At 43.3% G+C, this 12,504-nt stretch overlaps 1 protein-coding gene across 2 annotated transcripts in view; it reads left to right on the forward strand.

Moving 5' to 3' along the window:
* Window positions 1-4,487: 4,487 nt before the first annotated feature.
* Window positions 4,488-12,504, forward strand: part of btbd11b (BTB (POZ) domain containing 11b) — a 91,279-nt gene continuing 83,262 nt past the window's right edge. For both annotated transcript variants that reach the window (XM_080002034.1, XM_080002035.1), the window contains exon 1: window positions 4,488-5,405. In XM_080002034.1, the coding sequence (XP_079858160.1) occupies window positions 4,541-5,405 (865 nt within the window). In that variant the 5' untranslated portion in view covers window positions 4,488-4,540. The remainder of the gene's footprint in view (window positions 5,406-12,504) is intronic.

A 12,504-nucleotide genomic window follows, 5' to 3' on the forward strand; every position in this document is an offset into this window, starting at 1 on the left:
AGCCACAGAAGAACCCCCAGCCTCCAGAGAAGCCGGAAGCCCTTGGAGCAACACCCATGCACGGCCCCAAGCAGCCCAAACCAGAGCACGAGGAGACCCTGCACCCCTGAGGTGCAGACGTACAACCCACCCCCATGTGTGGGCACAAGACAGAGCCGCATGCACAGAGCCAAGGCCGCAGACGCTAGGCGGAGCCACAACTCGCCCAAACTGCGAGCCAGTGGTGCCCCCACGCCCACAATGCCCCTTGCAAAGGTGAGGCCCGCCATACTGCGACCGGCCAGGCGCCTCACCCGGGCCACAATCCCCGAGTGGCCATCCATGTAGCTGAGTGCACTCACCCAGTTCACCTGCGCTGAGCACCAGGCACCAGGTGTTGCAGGGCCTGGGGGTGCGAGTACTCCAGGCATGTCATACCCAAATCACTCACACGCCTCCTGCCCCCAGACCCTGATCTAGTGGAGTGTACATATTTATTTATTTATTTATTATATACCCTTATCAGCCCCGTATGTACTGTATGTATTTACTGTATATATATATATATATATATATATATATATATATATATATATATATATATATATAGTTGTGTATGTGTGTGTGTGTAACACATTATGTGCATTATCTGCATTGTGGAGGCAGATTTGGGATTTTGGCAGATTCCAGACTCAAAAAGCAAGAGCGTTAAAAACAGAATTTACTTTGTCAGCAGGCATAACACAGGTAACAAAAGGCAGGCAGGCAGATTCAGGCAAAAGAAAAAGGCTGCAATACTATAACTAGGAGACACTATACACAGTGGCAAATGAGCAGACTACTGTGCAGGTACTGTGCAGGTCTATAGTATAAACTGTTTGGATCATGAGGATCATGTCTGCAGGCAGGTGCCAGGTCAGGTAATTGGCAAAGGTAGGAACAGAATGAGGACAACTGGTGGACAGGAGTAGAAGAGCAGGGTCTGAAATGATTGCGGATGCTAGTGGACAGACAAACAAGATAAATTCAGTGTTTTTTCAATCAAACGTAGATAATTATGACGAAGCATTGAGAGAAAGTTTTTAATAAAAATGTCTTCATATACAGTATAAATCAAATGGAGAACAAGCACACTAATGGCTGCGTCACGGTACTTCTGACACAGGGTTTGGTAAAAGTGAGAAAATTAACATTGGCAGAAACAGTGAGAGAGGTTGACCATGGCCAGTTAGAGGAAAGGTAAGAGAACAACAGCAATTTTATTTTTGAAAGAGGGATTTGAGGAGTAAGTTAACAGACTGCCCAATCGATGAAGATGTTTTGACTGTGTTTCAAGAGGTAAAAATAACTTCTCTACTTTTTTTCAAGTGAGAAATACAAGATCTATATGACAATCATGCATGAAATGGAGAGACGTGGGCTTATTAAGCAACTAACAAAGACCATTTGTGGTAATAGTGTAACATACAGTACATACAATATATATATACACTGTACATTTATTTTATTTTATTTTATTTTATTTTATTTTACTTTATTTTATTTTTTCACAGTTGAATAAAGGTTTCACAAATCTGAAACCGTGTATGACACAACCTTTAGCCTCTCTGGAATAACGTAGTCCAGGTTTGACCAGCCTTAGTAAAACGACGCTGAAGTCAGTTTCCAATTCGACAGTTAAGGGGAAAGTGACACGTCACACGTGTCACTCGAAATTGAACAGATTTACAGTAAGACACTTAATTACGTCATCATATTTATGAACTATAAATGTAGATTCCGGGCGGCGTGGAATGCGTCCCTGTGTAGTCTTTAGAAGTTACCTAACTATGGATTTACCTGTATATTTATATAGTTCTTACCTGGTAAATGTCAGTAGATCTGTCGGATTGATATTTTAATTTTATTTTATTATCCGTGGTCCACATTACTTTGCCCAATTAATGAAAAAAAAAAAAGAATAATAAATAATCCTTGAAATATGGACCGAGCATCCCTCGAAAAAACGAATGTGTGACTCAATGAGGAGTCGCAGGTGGCGTTGGAGAATTAGAAGCCACGCAATGGTAACAACTCACAAAAATATCACTGAAAATCTAAGACAATACACAATCCACGGCCAAAAATCCAGTCGTCAAGGTAAATCACAATATTTAAAAAAAAAAAGTACTGAAGAAACGAGACGAGCAACCAGGGGGAGCCCATGCAGCGTTCAAGGGAACTCGGGAAACCGTAAAACGCACCCAACACGATTAAAGTGGACCCTGTGTATTGCTGCTGCAACTATAATAATAATAATAATAATAATAATAATAATAATAATAATAATCATAATCATAATCATAATCATAATAATTATTATGATTATTATTATTATTATTATTATTATTATTATACCTGCACCTATAATAATAACAATAACAATAACAATAACAAAACATAATAATAATAATAATAATAATAATAATAATAATAATAATAATAATAATAATAATAATGTTGATAATGTTATTTCTAAAGGTGTGCTGAGAGAGATGTTTCGACTGTTTGATGATGTTGGATGATTGCGTCTGAAATGGTAACAAACGCGTCGGATGAGTCAGGGAATTTTAGTTTCGTTTTGCGTATAGGTAAATACATTCACATAACAAAAACTGTTTTTGATTTTGTTGTTGGGTGTATATCTCTTTGGGATTTCTCCCCTCATGAACTAATTAGTGTGTTGCATTAATGAACAACAACAACAAAAAAAGAATGAATATGTCCGAATTAGTAAAAACACTATGGCAATGTGAGTTAAAATAAAATACAAAATATGGATATTTTGATATAGAGTATTCTATGTACAAAAACAAACCCTAAAACCTTATCAGTGATCAATTAGTCAATCAGCATCAATTTATTTGGACTTTAAATTTGCAATTTAATAAAACTCGACAAGAAAAGAATGACATTATTTCTTAACCTTTTTTTTTTTTGGCCAGTATCAGGAAAAGCTCAGGTTTCAATGGCCAACGTTTAAAAACTAGATGTTAGACTGTTGTACACCAGGGTTCACTGTTGCTCCGTAAACCAACGATCCCTTCCGTCCCAGAGACCAACAAAAATAATGAATTCTCTCCAAAGTCTATGAAATATTTGCATTCCCCTCACTATAGATGGGTTGAACCGACGCAGATCAAATTAGCCCTTTGATGGGCGCCGTAGTTATGGAGCGGAATTGAGCTTGTGCTTAGTTTTCAGGAGAACGCACCTTGCTAATCTCAACTAGTTAATGCTATTACTCATCAAGAAGATCCACGGTAGGCTACTCCAAACACCTCTGCTGCCTGTGTTCTGCACTCCCCAGCCCAGGTTATAGTCGTGGCCATCACTGCTTGAGAGGGTGGACTGTCTGATCAATAGTCCAGCTGCGGAGTTGGACACTGCAGGGGAAAAAAAAGCTCCAAAGAAACACCCAAACGGGCACACGGGGGTAAGAACAAATGGGCAAAGTTGGCAATCGACCTTGAAAGCAATTCCGATCGTATAAATGAGCTATTCTCAAAAGAAACCGAGAGGGGTGCATTATGCATGCACTCTATTATTTATGGGTTTGAGTCATGTTACCAACAGACACTGCCTCTGGGAAAACACTTAAAAAGCCACCCAGACTTGAGGATGCGTCTCCTAAACATAGCGGACACATCTTCACATCCTGCATTTATGCTTTATGTGAATTCTCCATTTGCCTTAAAGAGGTAATCCGAACGATTATTTTGTTTCAAAGAAATCCCATATTTGATACTTTTTGTTATGTGGCACTTTATAAGAAATAACCATTGATGTATTTGCAATATGCATGTGCTCCTCTATGTGCTGTTTTTATTGTTGGTGGCAGATGAAGAAATATCCCCACGACCTCAAATGACAACGAAAAACAAGACAGATCAATCAGTCAGAAGAAGGTGTACTTTTTTAGAGAGAAGAAAGTGAACGTATAAGGGAGAGTGAACCCCCAATGAAAAGTAAACAAGTTGCAGTTTCGAATGGAATTCCGGGACAGTGTAATCCACTCAACACAGCCGAGTTTATGGATTTCCACGTTAATTATGGGTGCTGTTATATATATATATATACATATATATATATATATATATATTTTTTTTTTTTTTTTTTTTGTGATATGATTTGTAATTGATATGTTTTTGTTGTTTTGAGATCACGAAACTAGATCATTATTTTCATGCTATACACTTTGCTATGTTGATATCTCTCCCACGGTGTTGGCTCCGGGTTGCAGAGGAGACGCAGGTCCAAACCGTAGTGGCTCTTCCCAAGCGTGCATTGGCTGCTGGACTGGCTCATGCACCGCCCCGCCTCCAGCTGCCAGGGACTGCGTAAAAACACTGACTGAGCACTGTTGATGCACTATGCTGAGAGAGCTGATGCCATCATCCAACTTTACATTTCGTCATTTCTTTTGCAAAAGCGTCAAGCAAAAGGAATATTGTCGGTGCGTATAAATCCCGTACACCGTGGAACATTGTACGCAACTTTTGCAGTATGAGGAGGCGCAGCCATGGCAAGGAGTAGCAAGTCCGCTTCGAGGACCCTGGAGGATTTGACGCTGGACTCGGGTTATGGTGGAGCCGCCGACTCCATCAGGTCTTCCAGCGCGTCGCTGTGCTGCTCCGAGGCGCACACACCCAACGTGCATGGGGGGCACCACTGGTATCTGACAGACTCCATGCACGGTCGACACAACAGCCTGGACACCGTCAACACTGTCCTGGTCGAAGACCTGGCCGAGACCCGGGAGTGCTCCGGCCGCTGCGCTGCGCTGCCCGAGCCGGAGGATGTTCCGTGGAGCCTCGGGGAAGTGGAGAGCGCGCTGCGCCGGGCCGAGGAGCGAGAGCCCGGCCCGGCGCACGACGCGCTGTTGCGGCTCTCCACGCTGCTCGGCCGGGCGCTGGTGCGGGTCGCCAAAGAGGCGCAGCGACTGAGCTTGCGCTACGCCAAATGCACCAAATACGAGATCCAAAGCGCCGTCCGGATGGTCCTGTCGTGGACCGTGTCGGTGAACTGCATCGCCGCGGCTCTGGGCGCCCTGTCCCTGTACAACATGAGCACGGAAGACAAGTTCAGCCGCGGGAAGTCCGTGCGCTGCGGGCTGGTGTTCAACGTGGGCAAGTTCTTCAGGTGGATGGTGGACAGCAGGGTGGCGGTCAGGGTCCACGAGCACGCCGCGATCTACCTGTGTGCGTGCATGGAGAGCCTGTTCCGGGAGGTGTACTGCCGGGCGCTGCGCAGTGCGCTTGCGGAGAAGGATAACGGGATCCCCAAGTTCACCGTGGAGTCCCTGGAGCAGGCCATCAGCGGGGACGCGGACATCTGGGGATCACTGCAGCCGTACCAGCATCTCATCTGTGGCAAGAACGCACAGGGTGAGTTCCACAGTCGGCCAGGGTCACTATAAAAGTCGCCCAAAAGCACGCGTGTCTGCACAGCTTGTTCTGTTGTGCAAGTTCTCCCCTTGCTTGTCTACCATCACGAAATAACATTTGCATCTACAGGCAGACTGAACACAATCCTGCATCAGAGATACACTCCTTATGACGGACGTAATAGACATGGGGCATTTCATGGTGGAATTTAGGGTTAATTGCTCAGTGCAGGAGGGCTGAATCAACTGCGTTGACAGGCACGACGAGTTGAGTGCTGGAAAGAATATTCTCAAACTATTGTGCTCAATATATCAGCACTGCTGTATTATAAAATACATGCTGGGAAATCCCTCTCAATGTTGCTCTCTTTCAGTGTATGGAAGAGCAGAGACGGGTGTTAATGTTCCAGTGCCTCACTGTAGGAGCAGTTGTCAAATAATTAACTCAAGACAGCCTCTTGTAACTTGCCCTCCCAAGAACATTATAGAGAGGCTACAAGTGATAATCAAACACAAATGTTATCTGCGCTTATTCCTGACAGCAGCCTCCATGGTGGATTTTCTTCCCCAGGTGTCAATCTACGGTACGTTTTAAAGGGTTTCTAGGCTAATATATTGCATTAAGCAACAGTATATTTTCCCAAAGCCTGTAAATAATGCCCTATTATTCCACCTCATCTGATTAATACTTTAAAGGTGCTGCTCAGTTGCTCAAGCAGGTTTATGTAATAACAGGCCTTAGGAGTCTCCAAGTGCTATTGTGGGTTATGCAGAGTTATGCAAATAAAAGAGAATAGATAGTTAGACAGGCACAAACACACAAACAGAGTTAGACAGACGAAAGGATCCAGGGTCTGGGGGAGCTGCTATGGGAGCGGTTGAACATAATTTTACTACAAACTGTCCCATATCTGTCCCAAAGTAATTACTGAAGATGGTGAATACGTCATTCGTTTATCTTGTCCTTATCTGTGAAGACTGTGGATTGCATGTGCATGAGTCAACAAACGTTGAATTTAAAAGCATTTCTTTCATCGGATTTGGCAGAGTATCGATGGCAGATTTTGGTATTATCACAGTGCGTGTAAACAGATGGCACAAAACAACAAGACCTTACCGGCAGTGTGAAAAGAGGTTGTGAAGCATCCAGCAGGAAGGTACAATATGACTACACCAGCATTGCATATGTATGTGTTCCACAAACAGCATACTCACGCTGTGCCGTTGCAGCTTTCGAGGGGATGTGGGAGTGCTCAGCGTTGCATTGAAGCAGGCTATCTTGAGGTAGTTCTATTCAATATGACGCAATATATTAAATACGCTGGACATTTTGCAAGACGGACACAAGGCCTGAGGCTGACAAAGCGGCATTATGCACAAAGAGATAGAAGGTTACACAGCGTTGAGCAGAAACTGCAGTATGATTGGAATTGTGTGTACAATAGCTGGATATGTGCATAATAAATGGAATGGCAATCAACAGGTGCAGTTGTAAATCACAGACAGTATAATTCAAGTGCTTATAGGAGAGGTTAAGTAGTCAGTCAAACAAAAAAGAACTTGCTTAAAAAACCACAACAACCATGTCCACAAACACTGATATGAGTATACTCATGATGCAGTGAAACAATGAACAAGATAGAGAAGTTAAACTGTCCCTGAAACGAGTGCAAAACAGGGGTACAGTATAGTGTGGCGTGCTCGACACATTTCACTGTTGTTGAAGACGGTCTGACATGCATCGAGATTCATGTGGCGGCTGCAGTGACAGCTAAGGCCCATGCAGGCACATCATTTGTTGTCCTCCCAAGCTAAAACAGCCTTTCCATCCTAGAACAGATTGAACTCACGACCCAGTCACAGCCGGCCGCCACAAGGCTACATATCATAGTATCTGCTCTCCCTCTCTGACAAGTGGCCATAATTGAAGTGATTTTTCCATATTATGGTAATGGCGCTGGTGACCCATCTATACAAAGTGGCCTTTATGCATAACCTTATTGCATTTCTTCAGCCGGAGTCATTTCCTTCCTTGAGCTTTCATAACCCCAGACCAAACCCAATTTAGGAATGACTTCTCTGGGTGTTTTTTTTTTTCTTCTTCGTCTCTTGGCTGAGCCAGTGTAAAGCTCAGGGAGTTTGATCCGCTAATCACAGTGTCATTACCATAGATTATTAATCCTTGTGGCATTGAGGCTTCACACAAATATAAAAGATCCATATAATCCAATGCTGATATGTTGGTTTTTACTTTCTGCAGCTCACAGTTTCACGATGGTGATTTCAGCATATGGCAGGCCTCCCACGTATACAACCACAACCACAGGCAGAAGGCCACACATGCACACACACACACATGTACGCAAATATACAACCCCCCCGCACCATTATCGCATGAAGTCTTCATTTCAGGTGGGTGTTGGGTTTCAATGTCGCTGCTTGTGGTATCCTGTCTAAGCAGGAAACCACGCCATATGGCAGATATGATTGACACTTAGCTTCCACTTGCCTTGGGCCTGGGAACATGGTGATGTCTTTGATTTCCCTGAGGTTGTGTTGGAGGAACTGTAAAGTGGAACGCGACCCTACGGGCTCAGAGCGAGCTACCCCACCCACCAGAGACACCTTCTCATTGTCAACAGTGAACCCCACTTTCAGCTGACGTCTTGATCTCATACATTTGCGTGATAAAAAAAAAATGTCCGTCTGATCAAAAGTAATGAGTTTGGGACATTGGCCATACTAATACAGGGAGAACAATCCAGCGTCCTAGACAAAGCAACTTCTTACTCATACAGCGGTGAGTCTGAAAGAATGCTGTGATGGGTGAAGGAGTTAGGGTTCAAGTCCCCTGTTGGTTCTTTTGTTCTTTAGCCAGCACCCTGTGTCCCTGAGTTTGGTGCCTGGCACGCTCAGTGACGTGCCGTGGGGGAATCTAAGTCAGTCCAGGCTAACATGAATGGCCTTCAGCGGTACCATTCTGTACCAGCGGAGATCAGGCCCTGCTATGCCTGGGACTGAGGTGTATATGTATATATATATATATATATATGTATATATATATATATGTATATATATATATATATATATATATATATATATATATATATATATATATATATATATATATATATATATATATATGGTGAAAGACACACACACACACACACACACACACACACACACACACACACACACACACACACACACACACACACACACACACACACACACACATACGCACATATGCACACATGCTGCACACAGCACACAGCTTCTGGGGAAGAGCTGGTATTAATGGAGAGCTTAGGAAAGTATTGAGGAATGCTGGAGTGATGTGGAGTCTGGTACTTAGAGGCAGAAGTGCAACCAAGTTTACTTCAACCTATTAAGCTGAAAGGTGAAACAGTACAGGGGGGGTTCTTTCTTTATTCTTTTGGCCATACTTTTTATTCATGTGCCACTGAGAATTCAACACAAAACAATCTTAGAGTCACACTTTGTGGTCAGCTACTGTGCCGGGCTGCCACTTGGCTCGCTCACACTCTGTGAGAGCATCGCCCCCGTGATCCTATCTGACTGCGGGCATGGCGCAGTCGGATAGAGTCGGCCGACACAACACAAGATCAGCACCCCTGTGTTTAAGAGACACTGTCAAAGCGGGTGAAGCTGTCCCAAAAGGGAGCCTCCGCGAACTCCAAACATGGCTAAAACAAGGGATCAGTATCAGAGAATATACCCCCTATATACTCACAAATACATAACACAAAAGACATAAACCGTGATATATAGGTGATGGATAAAAATACGCAACTTCATTCTTATTTATCGTTTTCAAGGTAAGTAAATGAGAAAAGAAAGATACAGACACCTGCTGCAGCGGAGTAGGAAACGGTAGCGTCCAATCATTATTTTGCACCACAGTACACAAACTTGTAGAGTTGTGGCAAGAATGGAATGTTTCTGTGTACTTGGAGGGAGAGAGGGAAAGAGAGAGGGGGGTGGGGGCACAGATGGCAAAGATAAACAGAAGAACATCCATAAGAGAGGCTGTGGGTGACAGATGAGATCCACACAAGCGGCGCTCATTTTCAAAGCATTTTTATTTTTAATCTAGTCATAGTCGGAAGACATTTGATTAATTTTGAGACAGATTTTAGTCATGGCTTAGTAACTAAATGCAGTCAAATAATAACATGACTAACAACTAATAACATAAATAATCATAACATATAGCGTACTGTGTATATTTTAAATGCAGGTCCATATACATGTTGTCCCACTTTGGTTTCATGTTTGTCTAAACGGGAGTAAAGACACGCGTGTGGCGACCAATTTGTGAAGTATTTTTCATCCCTGTTGGAGATCTTCCTTTGAAGGATGTCCACTATATAATGCAACACAGAATCACAGAACTCTCTTGGATAATGAAATAATTTAGGAAGAGCATTAGCCGTTAAAAATGCCTCTGTTTTGCGTCTCAGAATGTACTTTCTTTTGACATTCCATTACTTGGAACAACCATGAACATCTGAGCCTCATCGTGGACGCTTGACAAAAGCTCATCTTCAGTATGCTGGCATGGACAACATCTTTTTGAGATCGGTGATGGGTGATGTGTTGAAGTTATTATGTACGCAGTGTTGTGACCAGGAATGCCCATCCACGCTTAATAATGGGAATAACAAATGTGGTTTTTACTTTCGGAACCCAGGCCCCCTAATAGAACCACTTAACAGTGTTTCAAGACTTTGCTTTGCACTCGAAACGGGTTGTGGAGGCAGACAAGAAGGCAATCTGGCCCCCACACCATCTGTACTGTAGGGTAATGATGAAAAGTGAATTCAAAGAAATGCATCTGCAGAATGTCTGCAAGGTAAAACTGCATGTTAAGACATGCGAGCACACTGCTGGTTTGATGATCTGTGACTTATAAAAAACATACTGAGTAATGTTCAAGATACACATCAACACACTAGTTCAGACCGCATAAGGGCTGGTGAGACATTGCAGAACAGGCCTGGAAATGCAAATAAGCAAGACCTCCATATTATCTTCAAAATATTCTCCTAATAACACCTTGCCTATGATGCCGTCCCACTGAATGACTGCAAACCACATGCTAAGTCACGTCGGGCCAAAATATTCTCACCAATTGCTTTGTCAGGAATAAAAGAGAAAAGGACGGCCAGAAAACCTGGCAACTGTGACTTCACTGGTTGATTTCTCCTCTGTAAACTATCTCCAAAGAGGGTTAAGCGTCCCTGGGTGCTTAGTAATCCTGAGTAGAAAAAGTGCTTTATCTCCTGCCCTGACCTTGTATCAGTAAAACAGCAGAGTTCAAGGGAATCGATGTGAGGCCCTCTTATCTGCCCTGAGCCACTTCAGCATGGAGGATTTCCATTAGACGGTGAGGAACCTATACCGGACAAATTCCAACTTTTCACCAACTCCTGTTCAGATCAATAGATAGAGTGCACCCCTTTTTTATACATATATATGTAATACATCACAAGAAACACACTACCTTTTAAAAGGTAGTGTGAAAAATCGACTGTCACCTTACATAACATGACATAATATAGCCTTTGTACAAAGCAGCTTACAATAAGTGCATTTGTCATAAAGTGGTTGAACCCTGCGTAAATCACACTCTTAATAAGAACAAGTAGCATTAGGCCGGTTGTTTTTTTGCTTATTGGGGGTAAAGAAGGTGAAGGCTCTTAGGAGGTAGAGAGGTAAATGCAGGTACTGTACGATCCACGTGTAACTTGGAAAGAAGGGTCTTCTGACACTAATGGGAAGCACATTCCTCCATTGCAGTGACTGTGATGAGTGACTTCACAGGTCCTGTAGCAATTGTGGACAAGGCGACCTGAAGTTGTGAACGATCAGAGTACTTATGTCGACTAGAATAGTACTAATATAAATTGGGCCTCGGCGATACAACAGTGAGCTCTTCGGTAGGAGTGATGTCATGGACTTCTGAGACGATAGCGGAGAGTTGGGCCTATTATTTTGGTCTTGTGTAAACCACTTCATGTGTGTTATCCCTAGACATGAGAAATAAATGAGGGTCAGCTGTGTAAACACTGACTTATAGCTCATATAATGGAAAGGAACGGATGCAATAAACAGTCTGTGCATTGGACATACCCATATGAAGTGAACACACTTCCTAGAGTCTTTCTGTTAGACCTTCACAGCACCTTCATACAGCACCAATGACGATGCAAGATGTTGGAGGAGATTCTTGACTAGTGTTTTGTTATTCGGTGCTGAGACGCCTCGGTAGATTTACGCATACAATAACCAAACCTCTCTAAAACAAGGAGGGAGGCAAAAAGGCACATTTGGAGGTTCAGTGACTTTCTAGAAGGCAAAAACATTTGCTGATGGAAAACTGATTTCTGTTCGAATGGACTGGGTTACCATTGTCTCCCCTGGACCAGTAACCTTGGTTTGTGGCACATACAGGGCAAGTACCAAATGTAGACGTCCACATGAATGGACTCTGGAATGGAATCCTACACAGATATGAAAGAGAGAAAGATTGTATATGGACGACTGTCACTCGACTTCACCAAAGATAGATAGATAGAAATCTCCCTGCTTCTCTCTTTCCTCCTTGCCTCTCCCTCAAATCAATTTATTGTCCCCGTTCCCTCTTCTTCCCCCTTGCTCACTTTTCTAAAATCACAATTTCACATTTGCTTCCTCCCCGTCTGAGTGCAAATATAATGACTCAACATTCCGCCATCACTTTGATTGAGCCTAAGTGCTGAGTTGGGGTAACCTTGTCTTGTCCTATATGTCTGGCTTGGGTCCAATTGTTCCGTCAGCCCAGACGTGGAACGCCCCACTGGGAATCCATTCCTTTCTCCCCGCCTGTCTCGGGGGCCTGGCAAACTGCAGACGGACACACGTGTCGGGGCCATGACAGATTTCTCCCACATCCAACAGCCAACATCCAACATCCAGATCTGTAGTTGAAAGCCGTTTTTTTGTTGAGTACGTGAGGGTTGTGAAATAAAGCGAGTAAGGGAGAGAGAGAGAGAGAGAGTGCCCAGAGGATGAGTCTGTGTTTGAGTAAAGCATCT

The sequence above is a fragment of the Zeus faber genome, assembly GCF_960531495.2.
Source record: "Zeus faber genome assembly, chromosome: 6".
NCBI classification, from domain to species: Eukaryota; Metazoa; Chordata; class Actinopteri; order Zeiformes; family Zeidae; genus Zeus; species Zeus faber.